Source organism: Haliotis cracherodii, unplaced genomic scaffold (genome assembly GCF_022045235.1).
Source record: "Haliotis cracherodii isolate W230 unplaced genomic scaffold, xgHalCrac1.p SCAF_12, whole genome shotgun sequence".
NCBI lineage: Eukaryota > Metazoa > Mollusca > Gastropoda > Lepetellida > Haliotidae > Haliotis > Haliotis cracherodii.
In genome coordinates, this window is record NW_027266267.1 from 13565001 (window position 1) to 13586549 (window position 21549).

At 42.3% G+C, this 21549-nt stretch overlaps 1 protein-coding gene across 1 annotated transcript; it reads left to right on the forward strand.

The window, feature by feature from the left end:
• Positions 1–5305: 5305 nt before the first annotated feature.
• Positions 5306–6106, forward strand: LOC139457050 (octapeptide-repeat protein T2-like). Its single transcript, XM_071238493.1, has one exon. The coding sequence runs from the start codon at positions 5306–5308 to the stop codon at positions 6104–6106; it is 801 nt and encodes a 266-aa protein (XP_071094594.1).
• The last annotated feature ends 15443 nt before the right edge of the window (positions 6107–21549 follow it).

Below are 21549 nucleotides of genomic sequence, written 5' to 3' on the forward strand. Positions count from 1 at the left end.
AAAAGCTGTCTTTGTTGTGAAGCCTAACCACCTCTAGCAAGGCCGTAAATAACAATCAGCTCAAATCTAAAAGAAAGGAGGTTAGATCGTCTTCTATGACGATGCAACTGATCTAAATACACCTTTTATATGACCAGTGATGATTTCCTTCGTTTATCTAATTTAGACTCACTTCTGTTAACTAGGTCAAGGTGAGTGACTAATCTCTGACGTATATTCGCGCAGTTTCAGGTTTACAAGAGTTTGCACGTAATGATGCCGGGTTAGAATAGGCCCCAGAAATCTATTCTGATCCAAGGAGGCAACTTAACGGATCGTATGGTCAGGCTCGATGAATTGGTTGACAGCGTGTCGTCGTACACCGATGATGTGGGACGTCGTTCATGATGGTATGATGGTACATTTGACACCCAGCCATACGTGCATATCGAAGGTACAACCGCGGCTGCTTTCGGCCCACTCTGCCGGCCATGTTTGTTTGTTTGTTTGTTTGTTGTTTGTCGCCTCTTACGACAAACATAGTCGCCTTTTAGGGCAACGTGGGCTGCTGAAGAAGCCTGCCGGTTATAATGATGTTGTCCTGATATCTGACAAGGGTTCATTATCTCTTCATAAAAACGCCATTGTGCACGCCAACACCCGATCCAGGATATTCTAAAATTGAGTGGGTGTGCGCATTTGAATATTCTTTACTATTTGCATATATCCAGCAATCTGATCGCACTATATGCCAATAAATTATTAAGTACTTTTATCTTGAAAGCCATTTTAATAGCTGCATGATATTGTATTTGCCATGTTTGCGTAGGAAGTAATCTTTTGTGGTAGGTCGTTTAAAGACAATAAATTATCCTTGTCCCGGGCGCCTCTTTAAGGGGACGTGGCCCGGAACCTGTGTTGTTTGTTCGCGAGGAGACTACATAATATCATCGCAACGCACACTACACAAACATACCTGAAACATCCGCGTTCATTGTTACAGATACCGGATGGCCACAGTATGCTGTGACGCTGACAAACTGACATTGTACCACAGGTGGGGTGATCACACAGTCAGGGTAGGGATAAACAGTGATGTGTCAGGGTATGGATAAACAGTGATGTGTTAGGGTAGGGATAAACAGTGATGTGTCAGGGTGGGGATAAACGGTGATGTGTCAGGGTAGGGATAAACAGTGATGTGTCAGGGTAGGGATAAACAGTGATGTGTCAGAGTAGGGATAAACAGTGACGTGTCAGGGTAGGGATAAACAGTGATGTGTCAGGGTGGGGATAAACAGTGATGTGTCAGGGTAGGGATAAACGGTGATGTGTCAGGGTGGGGATAAACAGTAATGTGTCAGGGTAGGGATAAACAGTGATGTGTCAGGGTAGGGATAAACGGTGATGTGCCAGTGTAGGGATAAACAGTGATGTGTCAGGGTGGGGATAAACAGTGATGTGTCAGAGTAGGGATAAACAGTGATGTGTCAGGGTAGGGATAAACAGTGATTTGTCAGGGTGGGGATAAACAGTGATGTGTCAGGGTAGGGATAAACAGTGATGTGTCAGGGTAGGGATAAACAGTGATGTGTCAGTGTAGGGATAAACAGTGATGTGTCAGTGTAGGGATAAACAGTGATGTGTCAGTGTAGGGATAAACAGTGATGTGTCAGTGTAGGGATAAACAGTGATGTGTCAGTGTAGGGATAAACAGTGATGTGTCAGTGTAGGGATAAACAGTGATGTGTCAGGGTGGGGATGAACAGTGATGTGTTTGAATGGGCTGATAAACGTGCTAACAATAGAATTAAAAATCGAAATTTTAGTATTGGGAAGAAGCGCTGTGAATGTTTGATTAAGTGAGTTGGTTTAACACAGCTTTTAACAGTATTCCAGTTATATCACGGCGTGTCAGCTTGATGTGGGAGGAAAGATCGAAGTGATGCAGGTCTCAGACGTTTACCACTTCGGTGAAACCCCCGAGCACGGGTATGGTGCTGACAAACCTAGAAACGTATCCGGGGCGAACCGGGATTCGAACCCACAATCATAGGTTTCTGGCGTGTCCAAGTGACGCAACTCTGCACAGCGAATCGCGGCGCCTTACACGACTGGGCCGCCCGTGGCCCCCAGAAGCCTTGTGACTATGGAATGGTAAATGTGTGAAGCGCACCTGGTATGGTACATAAGAATACTGTATGTATGGAAAAGGAAAGAAAACGCATGGATGATCTTGCTGCAAATTGGACAAATCTGTTCGCAGAGAAGAAGGTCACCAAAGTCATAACAAGCTTTTTATCCCCCGTCACATAGTGGGAGAGGGGGTGGGGACGGCGGTGGGGGTGTGTTTGGGTAGGAATGGATGCTGCCCGTCCGTCCGTCCGTCCGCCCGCCCGTCACGTTTCGTTTCCGGGGCAGAACACAAAAAAAACATGAGCGGTATCTTAACCAAACTTGGTACATAGATGGGTCTCGTGGTAAACTGGTGCCTTTTGATAGTTTGGGATTTTTTAAATACTATTTTTCGAGTTTCCATGGCAACGACTTTAATTTAGATTGAAAATGACGGTAGCGTTAGTTTCTGGAGCAGATCTTGAAAACTTTTATAAAACAATATTTCATGACTTGAACATACTGTACATGTCATAATGGCGGCGGATGTGAGTATGTCATGTTAGCTAAACATTCATTTTACACAGAATGTTATTTTGTACATAAATCCCCGCACCTACACCTGGCAAAGTTTAGATGTGGGGTACCCCCGAAACTGAGAAGAAGAACTGAACTCAAAGCTGCTATGAAAATGTATCCGTGGCTGATAAAACATGTTTTTTATTGTTTCTCTGTTTTTTTATGACGATATCCGAGACAACTCCCTTTACGAATTTGTTATTAGATATCTAATTTTTAATAATATATCCGAAAATGAAAAAGTGTCCATTTTAAAAGATACTGATATGTGTTTTTTATTTGGGAAAAAACTGCTCTTTGTTACTCAACCGAGGGGAAAATAAGATTGATGCAATTTAAACTAATTTTGTCTCTCGTAATTCTCTGTATTGATTGGTTGTGTAATTGTATTATCATGTAGGTATGCCAAATGTCCGTCGTATGTTGTGCAGAAGTGAAACGTACATAAATTATTGTCTCTTTGTCCCAAGTTAGTACGCACTACGGCAATCCTTGTACTAGGCCGGACTGATGTCAATTTATAGTGCTAGCACACTGAGATACCATGCCGCAGTTTAACATGAATACCCCACTCAAACACAGTATACTGACTCCGAGCCGACCAGTCCTTGTTTTAGCCCTTTTATGCCGAGCGCCAGACAGGGTAACAACAAGTACCATTTTTTGACGTCTTTTGGTATGACGCGGCCGGGGATCAAACCACTGACCTTCCGCTCTTCGGGCGGACGCTCTACCACTAGACCACGGAGGCGGTCGGGTTTCACCAAAGTGGTCATCGTCTGAAACCTGCTACACATTAAGCTTACATCCCGCATTGAGCTGACACGCCGTGACATAACTGGAATACCGTATATAACGGTAGAACCTAACTCACTCACTCACCGTCATCCAAACAATGTTACGAAATGTTCAGAAAGGTTAGAATTTTACAACATATAAATGAAATATGTCCTTTTTGCAAAATTTTGGGAGTGTCGATTTAATGAGAAAAGCTTGTTTTGCAAATCCTCAACTGTCAAACTTGAAATAATTTAATAGAAGTAAACTTCTGAACGTGTGGACCTCTGGTTTTCAGATCAGGTTTTAGCCAGAGCAGACAGCCGTGCCCCGAGTACACGAGTCTGGAGCAAATCACCCATCAGTGATCTTGACTTCTCCCCAATTTATCACATACATCCATCACATGCAACTCGGTTGTATTTAAAAACGCTTTCAACAGCAGACCTTGCAGCTAATCTTTCTTGCAGGTTTTCTTTTAATTGCAATTTTCTACAAATGTTCGTGATATTTCATCCATACATTGCATCCACGTGAACGGTTGTCTTCAGCGTGACGTTTTTCGGTCACTGTTGCATCGATCAGATTCTGGAAAAAAAATCGGTCACCGGCTAATAGCACCGCAATTAACTGTACAGTTTCGTCCCTTTGCAGTCCCGGGATGTGCTGATCGTGGTTTCGAAGTCTAAATTCACACTGATTATGATTTTTGGTTTGTCATTCCCCATACCCCAGTTATCAGACCGGTCAACAAGAAAGGTTGTGGCGAGAAGGTTAGTCTGCTCATTGTTACAATGGATCTGCCCAGATTGTTTTTTCCTGTTTTTTTATACTTGAATATAACAGCCATTTTGTAAATATATTTTAATCCTGTTTGACACATTCCAATAGTAATATTTAAATCATCTGGGATGGAGGCAGAGTGGGATGGAGGCAGAATAGGATGGAGGCAGAGTGGGATGGAGGCAGATTGGGATGGAGGCAGAGTGGGATGGAGGCAGATTAGGATGGAGGCAGATTGGGATGGAGGCAGATTAGGATGGCGGCAGATTGGGATGGAGGCAGAGTGGGATGGAGGCAGAGTGGGATTGGGGCAGATTGGGATGGAGGCAGATTGGGATGGGGGCAGATTGGGATGGAGGCAGAGTGGGATGGGGGCAGATTGGGATGGGGGCAGAGTGGGATGGGGGCAGATTGTGATGGGGGCAGAGCGGGATGGAGGCAGATTGGGATGGAGGCAGAGTGGGATGGAGGCAGATTAGGATGGAGGCAGATTGGGATGGAGGCAGATTAGGATGGAGGCAGATTGGGATGGAGGCAGATTGGGATGGAGGCAGAGTGGGATGGAGGCAGAGTGGGATTGGGGCAGATTGGGATGGAGGCAGATTGGGATGGGGGCAGATTGGGATGGAGGCAGAGTGGGATGGGGGCAGATTGGGATGGAGGCAGAGTGGGATGGAGGCAGAGTGGGATTGGGGCAGAGTGGGATGGAGGCAGAGTGGGATGGAGGCAGAGTGGGATGGAGGTAGAGTGGGATGGAGGCAGAGTGGGATGGAGGCAGATTGGGATGGAGGCAGAGTGGGATGGAGGCAGATTGGGATAGAGGCAGAGTGGGATGGAGGCAGAGTGGGATTGGGGCAGAGTGGGATGGAGGCAGAGTGGGATGGGGGCAGATTGGGATGGAGGCAGATTGGGATGGGGGCAGATTAGGATGGAGGCAGAGTGGGATGGAGGCAGAGTGGGATGGAGGCAGTGTGGGATGGGGGCAGATTAGGATGGGGGCAGAGCGGGATGGAGGCAGATTGGGATTGAGGCAGATTAGGATGGAGGCAGATTGGGATGGAGGCAGAGTAGGATGGAGGCAGATTGGGATGGAGGCAGATTGGGATGGGGGCAGATTGGGATCGGGGCAGAGGGGGATGGAGGCAGAGTGGGATGGAGGCAGATTGGGATGGAGGCAGATTGGGATGGAGGCAGAGTGGGATGGAGGCAGATTGGGATGGGGGCAGATTGGGATCGGGGCAGAGGGGGATTGGGGCAGAGTGGGATGGAGGCAGAGTGGGATGGAGGCAGAGTGGGATGGGGGCAGATTGGGATCGGGGCAGAGGGGGATGGAGGAAGAGTGGGATGGAGGCAGATTGGGATGGAGGCAGATTGGGATGGGGGCAGAGTGGGATGGAGGCAGAGTGGGATGGGGGCAGAGTGGGATGGAGGCAGATTAGGATGGAGGCAGAGTGGGATGGAGGCAGATTGGGATGGAGGCAGAGTGGGATGGAGGCAGAGTGGGATGGAGCCAGAGTGGGATGGAGGCAGAGGGGGGTGGAGGCAGAGTGGGATGGAGGCAGAGAGGGATGGAGGCAGAGTGGGATGGGGGCAGATTGTGATGGGGGCAGAGTGGGATGGGGGCAGAGTGGGATGGAGGCAGAACGGGATGGAGGCAGAGTGGGATGGAGGCAGAGTGGGATGGGGGCAGATTGTGATGGGGGCAGAGAGGGATGGGGGCAGAGTGGGATCGAGGCAGAGTGGGATGGAGGCAGAGAGGGATGGGGGCAGAGTGGGATTGGGGCAGATTGGGATGGAGGCAGAGTGGGATTGGGGCAGATTGGGATGGGGGCAGAGTGGGAGACACTTTAACTGCTACGCTCCTTTGTTTTAGACGTCAAGCTATTGCCGTTGCAGTTTATTTTGAGGGCGGAATTCACTGGCCATTCTGAACATACATTTTAACAAGTAACTGACTCAAATGCACCATGCAAAATTACACAGAAATAATATATATCAACCCTAACATGTTTAAAGTAAGAGAAGACCGCCTCCGTTGTCTAATGGTAGAGCGTCCGCCCGGAGAGCGGAAGGTCCGGGGTTCGATCCCCCGCCGCGTCATACCAAAAGACGTTAAAAGATGATATTTATTGTTACCCCGTCTGGCGCTCGGCATTAAGGGGCTAAAACAAGGACTGGTCGGCTCGGAGTCAGTATACTGTGTCTGAGTGGGGTATTCATGTTAAACTGCGGCATGGTATCTCAGTGTGCTAGCACTATAAATCGGCATCAGTCCGGACTAGTACAAGCAGCCACACGCAAAACATACACGTGCATGCACGTCGCTCTATAAGTGCAATAATCTTGGACGCGACGTTAAACCCCATTTCACCTCACCTAAAGTAAGAGAAATCATTCGAATTTGTTGATTCCGGAACAAGAATCAACGAGCCTCCGGAATAATCAGATTCAGGTGATTTCTCCATTACTTAGTACGCTAATAATCTGGACCAACAACGATGAATTACAGCAATCAAATAACCAAATGTCCGTCAGTAAATCATCGGATCACCGCCGTCATATAGCTGGAATATTGCTGAGTTCGGCGTTAAACAACAAACCATCTTCGGGTCATAAATAAGTTCGCGAAAAAACTTTTGAAACCACCCCCACCACGTGTTAATTGCAAATGTTGACCATTGTCCTGTCAAGAAGATAAAAGCGCTAACTCAGTAATAAAGTAGCCACTGGTCAAGTGACCTACAGGGAATCAATAGAACATGATACCGTAACGATCGGAAATAACAGTGTCGGTGCGTGTTCGGTTGGACTAACTGTGATAACAAGGACAATGAAGACAGTGTCGTTCAACAACGCCCTTCAGCAATGGTTGGTTGGTTGGTTTGTCGTTTTATGCAGCACACAGCAATATTCCAGCTATATGACGGCGGTCTGTAAATAATCGAGTCTGGACCAGACAATCCCGTGATTGACATCATGGGCGCCGATCCACGTAATTGGGATCGATGACATGCATCAACCAAGTCAGCGAGCCTGACCACCCGATCCCGTTTGTCGCCTCTTACGACAAGCAGAGTCGAGTTTTACAGCAAGCATGGATTGTTGAAGACCTATTCCACCCCAGATCTTCACGGGTCCTTCAGCAATGGGCAATGAAGGCATGTTGCAACACGCCGCATCATCAATTTTGTCGAAATTAGTGATAAAATTTCCCTGAAAAAATATTTTCTTCGTCTTTATCTTGGGCTTACACGGATTGGTGTGGTTAGGTTAATAGTGAAAGTCGTACGTGACTGGTTTAGAACGGGTTAAGGCTAGTTTGAACAGCATACATCAGTCTGTTATGTCACGATGAACAGACGAAACACGTCCCAGCCTCTAGTCTCAACGAAAGAAGATGAAAACGTTTTTTTATCTTACTTGAAATCCGACGGAAAATATTGATGAATTATTTGCATGAACAAATATACATTATTACCACTTTAGCTTTCGAAATAAAGAACAACCCAATCGAATACGCCTCAGTGTTAGCGGTGACCACATGATTTGCACGAGCTTGACCTGCACTGTAACAATTTCGCTCGTGGTGGTAGGGTGTGTGGGGGTGTGATGTGGTGTGTGTGTGTGTGTGGTGTGTGGTGTTGGATGTGGGATGTGATGAAAGGGTAGTACTCCTCCCCCCCCCACACACACACACACACTCTGTGGTTACTTTCGCATGGTTATTCTGTACACAGCTACTCATGCAAAACCAATTTTCCCAAATTAAGGAACTCTTTATTCCTACAAACGTGTGATATAAACTACTACAGAAAAATAATTCCTGATTTATATTATAATGTAATTAAGCTCAACTGAATAATTAATTTACTTCCCAAACTATTTCTTGATGGGAATAAATAAAAACCGATTAATCAAGTAATTACAATGTAACGTCGTCTTGAACTTGACCGGGGCGTGTTTTCGTCCAATCGAATACACCACGACTGACCACTTGCGGCGATGTGGTCAATACGTCGACGAAATGATTCCTCGTAAACAAACGTGTTGAGAAGAGAAAGCTGTTTATTTCTGGCATGTGACACGATACGATTTGTGCACGCTTAGTCTCCCTATTCCCCGTCCATCTCGCAGTCTTAAGGGAGTTGCAGCGAGTGATTAGCGCAGTACTTGACATGCATATGTCATGATGGGTCGGGCGGGCGGCGGACGTCCCTGATGCTGGTGGTAGATGTCGGGCAACGATATCAGTGATGGTGCGTTTGAAGTAGATTTCACAACAATGACGTTCATGTGGTTCGAAACCATCCTTTTTTTGAAATTACAAATAGAACCATAAGACGTCAGTACCCCAAATAATATCTTTGAATCACTGAAAAACTGTATTCCCTGATATTTTGGTCCGAATAGTACCACAACACGATTTCAGCACAGACACACATGGAAGTTAACAAATTTAAAGTGTGATCTGCCCAACCCCAACATTTGAAGTAAGATGTACACAGAGCAACGTGACATTTGAATTAAGATATAAACAGAACAACTTGACAATTGAATTAAGCTATAAACAGAACAACGTGACATTTTAATTAAGTTGTACTCAGAACAACGTGACATTTGAATTAAGATGTACATAGAACAACGTGACATTTGAATTAAGATTTACACAGAACAACGTGACATTTTAATTAAGTTGTACTCAGAACAACGTGACATTTGAATTAAGATGTACATAAAACAACGTGACATTTGAATTAAGATTTACACAGAACAACGTGACATTTGAATTAAGATGTACATAGAACAACGTGACATTTGAATTAAGATGTACACAGGACAACGTGACATTTGAAGTAAGATGTACACAGAACAACGTGGCATTTGAAGTAGTGAGTGAGTGAGTGAGTGAGTATGGTTTTACGCCGCTTTTAGCAATATTCCAGCAATATCACGGCGGGGGACACCAGAAATGGGCTTCACACATTGTACCCAACATTTGAAGTAAGATGTACACAGGACAACGTGACATTTGAAGTAAGGTGTACACAGGACAACTTGACATTTGAAGTAAGATGTACACAGGACAACTTGACATTTGAAGTAAGATGTACACAGGACAACGTGAAATTTGAACTAAGATGTACACAGGACAACTTGACATTTGAAGTAAGATGTACACAGGACAACTTGACATTTGAAGGAAGATGTACACAGGACAACGTGACATTTGAAGTAAGGTGTACTCAGAACAGCGTGACATTTGAAGTAAGGTGTACTCAGAACAAAGTGACATTTGAAGTAAGGTGTAAGCAGAACAAAGTGACATTTGAAGTAAGGTGTATACAGAACAGCGTGACATTTGAATTAAGGTGTACACAAAACAACGCGAAATTAAAATTAAGGTGTACACAGAACAACGTGACATTAAGTTCAGATGTGCACAGAACAACGAGACATTTGAATGAAAGTGTACTCAGAACAACGTGACACTTGAATTAAGGTGTACATAGAACAACGTAACACTTGAAGTGAGGTGTACACAGAACAACGTGACATTTGAAATAAGGTGTACTCAGAACAACGTGACACTTGAATTAAGGAGTGTAAAGAACAACGTGACACTTAAAGTTAGATGTCCACAGAACAACGTGACATTTGAAGAAAGGTGTATAGAGAACAACGTGACATTTGAAGTGAGGTGTACATAGAACAACGTGACATTTGAATGAAGGTGTACACAGAACAACGTGACACTTGAATTAAGGTGTAAACAGAACAACGTGACACGTAAAGTAAGGTGTACACAGACCAACTTGACATTTGAAGTAATCTGTACTCAGAGCAACGTAACATTAGAGTTAAGATGTGCACAGAAAGTGACATTTGAAATAAGGTGTACACAGAACAACGTGACAGTAGAGTTAAAGGTGTATACAGAACAGCGTGACATTTAAATTAAGATGTAAACAGAACAGCGTGACATTAAAATGAAGATATAAACAGAACAATGTGACATTAAAATGTTAAAATACAGAGTGAGTGAGTGAGTCTGGTTTTACGCCGCTTTTAGCAATATTCCAGCAATATCACGGCCGGGGACACCAGAAATGGGCTTCACACATTGTACCCATGTCGGGAATCGAACCCGGGTCTTCGGCGTGACGAACGAACGCTTTAACCACTAGGCTACCCGACCGTCCGTTAAAATACAGAACAACGTGACACAATGTATGTGTAATGTATGTGTGATAAAGGGGAGAGTCATTGTTACTGAGGCTGTAATCCATAACGATGTGTTAGCTGGACAAAGCAATGGTAGTTGTAGCTGTGATATACGTTGTTGGTGTTTCAGGCGGGGAATAGTAGCCATAGTAGTAGTCGTTATAGTAGTGGTAGTAAATTAGTAGTAGTAGAAGCAGTTGATGGAGTGGTTGTGTTTGTAGACGCAGCAGCAGCAACAGTAGTAGCAGTAGTAGTAGTAGTAGTAGTAGTAGTAGAATGTAGTATGTAGTATGTAGTATGTAGTATAGTATGTAGTAAAAGCAGTAGCAGTAGCAGTACCAGAAGCTGTAGTACACTGCTGTAGTGGCTGTAGCGACAGTGGTTGTTGTGGTAGTAGGAGCAGTCGTTGCAGTTGTAGCAGTTGTAGTAATCGTAGTACCACCGCACACGCAACACCAGTTGTTATTAAGGCATAGTGCTTTTCAATGTTCAGCACTCAAATCACAGGCATATTGCACGCGGAAACTTATTTCTTGAGTGTTCAATTACAATGCAAGTAATTTGTTACAAATCAATCTTATTTAATAACCAAGCTATGAATTTATCCACAAAAGGCAATAACTATCGTTGACTTAATCAGCATAAATATCGCGCCGACAAAAAAAGGAACACGTTTCTTCAATGTCACCGTACCGCGCCTTCATCCATTTTCGATCCTTGGAGCTAGCAGGGAAATCGTTGCTTCTTTGACCGCCAAATGCTGATTGATTGCTATTAACCCTAATTAATTATCATAATCAGTCTCAGTGATTGTACTCCAGTTTGTCATTGAAGGCTTGATGGAGTCACGCGAGACTTCACGTAGCCACGCGAGATGACTACTGGTGCAGTGGCACTGTCAAAAATGTCGCGAGTAAAGCCTGGGAATGTTGATGAATGTCCTTCACATAATTTATTTTTAATGTTTGCGTCTCACATTGTATATTTATGTTATTATTGTGTAGATATTACGTTTAATATGCACGAAATAGATGCTCAACCCAACACGGAAAACAGTGGTTCTGTCAACGATGACACCGTGTACATGCAGTGTATTCAGATAATACGTGCAAAAGATATCTTTATCAAATACCAAAGATACAGAAATGTATGATCAAATATGACACTCTGCTCTCAAAAACGATATTTACTTGATATGCGGATCAAACATACAAAAAGTATATACTGCTGTTAAACACGAAATTATCTCCAAACTGAAAAACAAATATGACATGTTTTACGTTGTGCACCATATTCACCACATAATGTGATGTGTTATAACATGCATTACACACTACATTTAGACACCACATTCACCACATAATGTGATGTGTTATAACATGCATTACATAATGCATTTAGACACCACATTAACCACATAATGGGATCTGTTATAACATGCATTACATAATGCATTTAGATACCACATTCACCACATAATGTGATGTGTTATAACACGATTACACAATGCATTTAGATGCCACATTCACCACTTATTTAATCAGTTATAACGCGTAGTAAATGGTGCATTTACTCAAATGTAATATTTACCAGATACTGTAAACAAATTTTTAATATACGAGTAGTGCCTTTGTGAAAAAGATATTCACCAGATAGTGTTGCCAAACAATACGTGCTTTACTTCGCTTCAACCATGATATATGTTATATTACATGATCAAATGTACTACATTCAACCATATGTGTTATATTACATAATTAAATGCACTACATTCAGCCATGATATAGGTTATATTTATTAACTAAATGCACTACATTCAACTTTGATATATGTTTTATTACATAATCAAATGTACTTATTTAACCATGATATATGTTATATTACTTGATGAAATGCACTACATTCAACCCTGATAAATGTTATATTACATCACAAATGCACTACGTTCATCCAAATGTTATATTACATAATCAAATGTAATTATTCAACAATGATATATGTTATATTACTTGATGAAATGCACTACATTCATCCATGATAAATGTTATATTACATCACAAATGCACTACGTTCAACCAAATGTTACATGACATACTCAAATGCTCTACAATCAACCCTGATATTTGTTATATTACATAGTTAGATGCACTACGTTCAACCATATGTGTTATATTACAGACCAGTAATCGAATGCACTACAATCAACCGTGATATATGTTATATTACCTACTAGGAATCAAATTCACTATATCTAACCATGATATGAGTATATTACATAACCAAATGCACTACGTTCAACCATATGTGTTATATTACATAATCAAATGCACTACAATCAACCTTGATAGATGTTATATTACATACTAGGAATCAAATTCACTATATTTAACCATGATATGCGTATATTACATAACCAAATGCACTACGTTCAACCATATGTGTAATATTACATAATGAAATGCACTACGGTGAACCATGATATATGTTACATAACAGACTAGTAAGCAAATGCATTACATACAACCAGTTGTTATATTACATAATCAAGTGCACTTCAATCAACCTTGATATATGTAATATTACGTAACCAGATGCACTACGTTTAACCATATGTGTTACGTTACAGACCAGTAATCAAATGCACAACATTCAACCATGATATATGATATATTACATAACCACATGCACGACGTTTAACCATATGTGTTACATTACAGACCAGTAATCAAATGCACTACATTCAACCATGGCATACGTATTTTACAGTATCAAATCACTAGCATCAACCATGATATATATGTTATATGACTTGATCAAATGCACAACATTCAACCATAACATACATATATTACATGAGGTGTCGTGTATATTGGCCTTCACAGCTCAACAATACCAAAGTGTCATCTGTCAAGTCCAAAACACAACATTCCATGGAGACAATTAATGTTATTTCTGTGTTCGTTCAGGTGAACAATGGCTTGATTTGGTATTTTTTTGTGACGGGCGCTACCGATGGGGCAGGATACGCTCACCTCGCAAACACCTGGGCCCACTTGCAGAAAGCGATCTTAGCGCTAAGACTATTGTAAGTCTATGCTAAAGTATGGGAGTTACGATCATCTTAGCGCTAAGATCGCTTTGTGCAAGTGGGCCCTGATATCATCACTAACTGATAGTGACACATAAACACAGGCTTATGATATAGTCGGACTGAATCATAATTCAATGGACTCTGCTTTTACTTGACCGCCTCCGTGGTCTAGTGGTATAGCGTCCGTCCGGAGAGCGGAAGGTCCGGGGTTCGATCCCCGACTGCTTCATACCAAAAGACGTTAAAAGATGGTACTTGTTGTTACCCTGTCTGGCGCTCGGCATTAAGGGGCTAAAACAAGGACTGGTCGGCTCGGAATCGGTGTAATGTGTCTGAGTGGGGTATTCATGTTAAACTGCGGCATGAAATCGGCATCAGTCCGGACTAGTACAAGCAGACACACACACATACACGTGCATGCACGTCGCTTTATAAGTGCAATAATCTTGGACGCGACGTTAAACCCCATTTCACCTCACCTGCTTTTACTAGAGATTTCTTTTGACCATGGGAATAGTTCTGCCCTTTTGATTTCAATATATTTCAGTGGTTTTATGATGACGAAATACGCAAAACTCATATTAGTGTCAACACCTTGCGTCTCGGAATTGTTCAACATTTGATCAGACAAAATGAATTTTAGATTTGCAGAGGAAGTCACGTGTGTTTGATATTTGATTAAACTTGACAATGGTCATTTCGTTTTGTCGTTAAGAAATTTCCATTCAGTTTGACAGTAGCATTTATCAATCACCATCTGCAAATGTTTATGAGAAGGAAATAAACAAGGTAAACAGTAATGTCATATTGTCCATTGAGCCACATTTTAATTCTATTTCCACGTTTTCGTCATCTAGAACCCAACCGTTAAAAAACAAAGCCAACATCAAAAGAATGTAATTCGTTTTTTACATGTGTTTTAACAACCAGCCCAGCATAGGAGAACGCCAGATCTAGATTATCCAATGATTAGGTGCGTGGCTAAAGTGATGACAAAAGCCGCTCTGTCGGCAACGTCTTTGACATCTGAGAACGTCCAGCAACATCGCCAGCAATGTGGCTGCGCTGCCGAGAGGATTGGCTGATAGAGGCTGGCAGCATATAGCGTTATTCCATTATTTACATACACGCTGCAGGTCATTAGAGAGCGGACTTACAGAAAAGGTGTCAGATCCAATGTTAGCATTTATTTATGACCTTGAAAAAAACGAACGTCCTTTTAGCGAGAAGGTGATAAAATAACAACTTACCTCTTGTTGATGTGAGAGAGTGAGTGAGTGAGTGAGTGAGTGTGGATTTTCCTCGTATTTAGACATATTTTAGTTATATAATGTCATAATTCGTTAAGTACTAGGATCTGACCCCGGAATTTCGGCGCAGTTAACACAATTATAATATCAAGAAGATTACCTAGTTATGCAAAAAGGTTTCCACCATATCCATTGGTTTAATGCGTTGCCATATTTATATAAAATGTACTAAAAAGACAGTTTGTTGCTGGTAAATATCGACCGGTCTTTAGTACATGAGGTTGTTTGTTTGTTTGTTTGTTTGTTGCCTAATGCAACATTCAGCCTAATTCAAGCTACATGACAGCGAGCAGTAAATAATCGAGTTTCGGCCAGACAATCCAGTGATCAGGTCTGGTCAGATGAGCTTCGGTCTGAGCAATGAGCCCCTGGGGGGGGGAGGGGGTATTCCTATTGAGTCAGGAGTACTTGATGAATGAAATTATTCAATTCTTGTAAATTTGAATATGGCAGAAATTCTGCAAATCATGAACATTCATATACCCACATAGATATATTTCAAGGCCCCAGCGCGGAATTCGGAGCAGAATAGAAGGGCAATGCATGGTACTTCTTCGACGAAATGACTCGGCTGGAAACATGTGGCTCACTAATAGCCTGAATATAATCTTCGGTGCAACAAGCAATCATGTCACCATTGCTCAGAGATTGACAAGCTCTGAGAATGTATTGCAAGGCGTGAGCATGTGTTCTCCCGTGGTCTAAGCTGTCGCATCTGCCAGAACCTATTAGCCGATATTAAACCTCGTGACCGTTTAACATTTGATTACATGATACATAACTGGATGACACAACTGGTGTACTTTAATTGTGTCTTACTTTAATTAACTTTAAATGAAGCTGAGTTTGCTCCAGCTGAATGAATATTGGGTCCTATTTGTAGGACACCATCTCCAAGCCACAAGTCACACACTCAGTTCCCACAGCATATCCCTATAAAATGCTGAATAGTATAGCTACCACTATGAGATGCTCCTCTGAATCAGATACAGTAAACTACGGTTATAACGAACACGCTTATAACGAACTGACGGATGTAACGAACTTTCTTTTTGGTCCCGACTACTTGCTGTAGTCATGCTGTATATGTACTTATAACGAACTACGGTTATAACGAACTAAAATAAGTAGTGCCTTTGAGTTCGTTATAACCGTAGTTTTACTGTACCTTCGATATTTGAAAACTGTAGAAATGTTGGACAAACGTGGCTACGAGATACAGACAGACTGTTGTTAGGACTCAGTCACACATTCGGGATTTTTACTGCCGTCCTTGATAGGACCAGTCCCGATTAAAATTTGTCAAACGTCTGATCAAGATCCTTCGATTCGAGGCGGGATATTCACAAACAATCAGATAGTGTTCAGGAAGCGTCCCGATTCAGTCGTTCCCAGCCGAATTCGTCCCGATTCTCCCGTTCTCAATCCGAATCTGTATCTTCCGGATGGTAAAAAACGACCGAATCTGTCCCGACAGCGTCCCGATTCTCCCTAATGCGATCAGACAGTGACCGGACAGTGAACCGACAAAGACGGTTCGTATTCGGCAAGATCTGGAGGCAATCTGGACTCAGTCGACAAGAAACGGCAATGAACAATTCATGTCCGTTCATCACGACAGCGTCCCGATCCACAGGACACCGCCCGGACAACACAGGACATCGTTACGATTTTGATCCGATAAATCAGAATCTATCACGACATAGTCACGACTGTAATCCATCTAGACAAAATCGGCTGAGTTTCCCGAATGTTACGGGACGCACCATACTGTCGGGAGTGCTTGGCCGACCTGTCTGGACCTTTCCCGATCCGTAGGACTCTGTTACGAACGTATAGACTGCGTTGAGACAATGATAGGACATTCCAGATCATTGATAATAGTTATCCGACTTTTTCACTCTTCGTGTCGTAGCGCTGTCTGATCTCAAACTGGAGCCATAATCGGCACTGTGTGAACCTGGCCTAAGACGGACATGCGCACACATATGCGCCGGGCTTGGCTCGTAGTACAAACTTGTATCAGGATCTGCTGCAGTGGGCAAGAAGCTCCGCACCGATTACGACCCCCGGTCAGTCAGCACAATACACGTGCTCGCAGTGTCCGAAATAACTGCCTACCCGCCTGCCCGTGGCTGGTAACTTTTCTGTCGGGCTGCATGAAATTTTCCTCAACCTACCCGCTGTCTTGCAGACAATTTTGAGACTACTTACGTATTTTATCAGATGTTATTTAATGGCGTTTTATCATAACTCTCGTGGATTCACAAGAAATTGTTTTGTATTATTTCAACTGAATCAAGATGCGATTTTTATCGATTTTTCAATACTTATAATGTCTGAATGCGAAAGTTAACTTTGAAGATTGGTAGCAACCTTTCTGGGTCACCCGCCTTACTGTTTTCTTGGGTTTTTAAAATATTTCAAACACAACGTCCTCGGGGTTTTCGCTGAAATCTTACTCGTGTACAAAGTGCGCAACGCTTAGCTTCCCCGCAACATTCTCATAACACGTCGACATATAACTAAGATGCTTTTCAATGCGGTGTTTAAACGCAATTCACTCATTCACTGAGCAAAAATCAATTAAATTCTTAGTCCTGATTGTTGAAATGATTTAAATGTTCCACATTACTCCCCCACATGCGTCGCCCTACCCACTGTCCCCAGAGTACCCCCGAGCCCATCAAAGCTTCGAATAGAGACAAAATTCATTTGATAACACTGAAGGGTTTTTATAATCTCCATTTTTATATTTCTAATCCTTTGACATCAAAGTGAAGTTCAAACGGACTTTAACACTAGAATCACGCCTTTTTCAATGTCGCATTGGGAGCAATTTCATGCTTCGTAGGTGGGCATTGTTTGGTGACGTTTTTAACAAACTTGATGACGTAGTTCACAAGAGAATCCGCTTTGCGGCAGTCGTAACAGCAACGAGCGTAATGCATTTTTGCACATACGTTACAAAGCACCACTGTTTGGCGACCTCGTTATGGTGTTTGTTTCTTCTTTTCAAATATCGATTTTTACCACCGAAATTCTTTGGAGGCTGAAATTAGCGTTATTTAGAACCCCTTTAGTTAATCAACAGTGCATTGAAAAGAGAAGAAATGTTTGAAAACAGTACACACACTAACACTCCTGTGACACGGGGTGATGTTAGCTGATGATGGTCGATATCTTTCAGCACTCCGTACAATACAAATCCATATAGCTAGCGTGATGCTGGCATCTGGGGTAGTTGAGCAATGTATCCTATAATATGTTTGTAAGCCAATCTTTGCACGAGTATGCCTTCCTTAGTGTGGGTCCATTTCATTAACTACCAGTATATTCACAGCCACAATCGGCACGGTGATACATTGTGTGCCATTAACGACATATTTCGTTTCGAATATAGATCCTACTTTTATTTCTAGTAAGTCAGTTGTTTGCGCAGGTAAACATTGCTTGAAAATATCATATTGCCTTTGATTTTAAATTTGAAAACAAAATATTTATTTACCTGAATAATCTGATCAATTATTTCAATTTATATAGAGATTTTAAATTTTCTAACAAAATATTTATTTACCTGAATAATCATTTATTTCAATTTATTTATATGAAATAAGATGATCGCAATTTAAATGATGTTATTGCCTTTGGACGTTGTCATGTTAACAAAGTCAAGAATAATTGCTTTGTTTAAGGAAAACGGGATATATAAAACGACACCGTTGAAATAGCATCTATCGTTATCTCTGTTTTTATTCAGATATATATTTTTTTAAATCTGGAAATACAACTTTTGTTCAGGTAGGTTACCTTTTTTAGGATAATTTCTCGCCAGAACACATTAGATGTTGTACAAAGTCCATACATCGATTACGATCAGATCTCCTGATAAGTATTTACCATCCTTTACAGTTTAATGGCATCAATCTAATACACTATGTGTATAATATGTATGTCAAACGTAGTCCTATTGTGCCATACTGTAAAATGAGTGTTATATTTCTGTAGCACGAAGATCTCACTGGAACTCTTCTGAGTGAAGTGTGTAATTATGACGCAAAGCTTTTACAAAGTATTATTGCAAACATTGTTTGGAACAAGATACGTTTTATCCGACGCTACCCTCTTCCCCGGTGCTTATACTTCACATAGCCACAGATCAGTTGAAGCTATACTTGCAACCACAATGTGACGTATAATGTTTACATTTCTAAGCAACGCAACTTAAATGCTAAGCGTAGAAATATAACGAACTCGTTAAAACAATTTGATAATTTTGTCGAATTTTCTGTTCATTATTCAATATACTTCATTGTCCCCAATTCCACTAAGAATGTGTCAGGTGTACAAGCCACGTGAACATGGGGGTGGTCAGCTGATCCAGAGTGGTCAACACATTGTCGCCCCAGGTGCCTCCGAAGTGGCCGCTGCAGGCAGGCTGACTGACCATCACCGTGTGATGTATGAATCCATGTATGCCTGAACCGTGTGATACATGAATCCATGTGTGCATGAATTGTGTGATGCATGAATCGATGTGTGCATGAACCGTGCGATACATGAATCCATGTGTGCATGAACCGTGTGATGCATGACTCCATGTGTGCATGATCCGTGTGATGCATGAATCGATGTGTGCATGAACCGTTGCGATACATGAATCCATGTGTGCCTGAACCGTGTGATGGATGAATCCATGTGGGCATGAACCGTGTGTTTCATGAACCCATGTGTGCATGAACCGTGTGATGCATGAATCCATGTGTGCATGAACCGTGTGGTGCATGAATCCATGTGTGCATGAACCGTGTGGTGCATGAATCCATGTGTGCATGAACCACGTGGGGCATGAATCCATGTGTGCATGAACCGTGTGAAGTTTGAATCCACGTGTGCATGAACCGTGTGATGCATGAATCCATGTGGGCATGAACCGTGTGATGCATGAATCCATGTATGCCTGAACCGTGTGATGCATGAATCCATGTGTGCATGAACCGTGTGAAGTTTGAATCCATGTGTGCATGAACCACGTGGTGCATGAATCCATGTGTGCATGAACCGTGTGATTAATGAATCCATGTGGGCATGAACCGTGTGGTGCATGAATCCATGTGTGCATGAACCGTGTGGTGCATGAATCCATGTGTGCATGAACCGTGTGGTGCATGAATACATGTGTGCGTGAACCGTGTGATGCATGAATCCATGTGTGCATGAACCGTGTGGTGCATGAATCCATGTGTGCATGAACCGTGTGGTGCATGAATACATGTGTGCGTGAACCGTGTGATGCATGAATCCATGTGTGCATGAACCGTGTGATGCATGAATCCATGTATGCCTGAACCGTGTGATGCATGAATCCATGTGTGCATGAACCACGTGGTGCACGAATCCATGTGTGCATGAACCGTGTGATGCATGAATCCATGTGTGCATGAACCGTGTGATTAATGAATCCATGTGTGCATGAACCGTGTGATACATGAATCCATGTGTGCATGAACCGTGTGATATATGAATCCATGTGTGCCTGAACTGTGTGATACATGAATCCATATGTGCATGAACCATGTGATGCATGAATCCATGTGTGCCTGAACTGTGTGATACATGAATCCATGACTGAATGAAATGTGCGATACATGAATCCATGTGTGCATGAACCGTGTGACATATGAATCCATGACTAAATGAATCGTGTGATGCATGAATCCATGTGTGCATGAACCGTGCGATGAGCTAATCCATGTACACGTGAACCGAACATTAATCTATAACCTGGTTATAATGTCAAACTGGTTATAATGACACGTTTTTCTTGAAACGGATTTCCGCGCTATCAAAATGACCTTTTTGAGATGCCAAACTGGTTATAATGCCAACGCGAATGCTTTTAGCTGAACAAGCGTCCCAATTCCCTGTCTATAATGCCACTTCTGGGGGTAATGTTCACCAATATTTAACATTATCGTTCATCTGTTAGAAACCATCAGTTTTGAAACCATGAACCGTGCGAGATATGAATCATTAAGTGCATGAACCGAGCGAGATATGAATCATTAAGTGCATGAACCGTGCGAGATATGAATCATTAAGTGCATGAACCGTGCGAGATATGAATCATTAAGTGCATGAACAGTGCGAGATATGAATCATTAAGTGCATGAACCGTGCGAGATATGAATCATTAAGTGCATGAACCGTGCGAGATATGAATCATTAAGTGCATGAACCATGCGAGATATGAATCATTAAGTGCATGAACCGTGCAAGACACTGAATTATGATACAGGATCTAGGATATACATGAACTACATGATAAATGAATTTGAGATATGTGTCAGCTATGAGATACGGGATCCATGTTATGCCTGAACTATGAGATACGTGATCCATGGTATGCATGAGCTATGAGATACGGGATCCATGATATGCATCAGCTATGAGATACGGGATCCACAATATGCATCAGCTATGAGATACGGGATCCATGATATGCATCAGCTATCAGAAACGGGATCCATGATATGCATCAGCTATCAGATACAGTATCTAGGACATGCGTGAACTGTGATATATAGTCGTTTAATCATAGATCAAAGTTTAATCGGAAATCAGAGATATTCATGAACTACGAAATTCGGGAATTTGAGATATTCGCGAAGTTTTGAAATACAAGATCCAGGA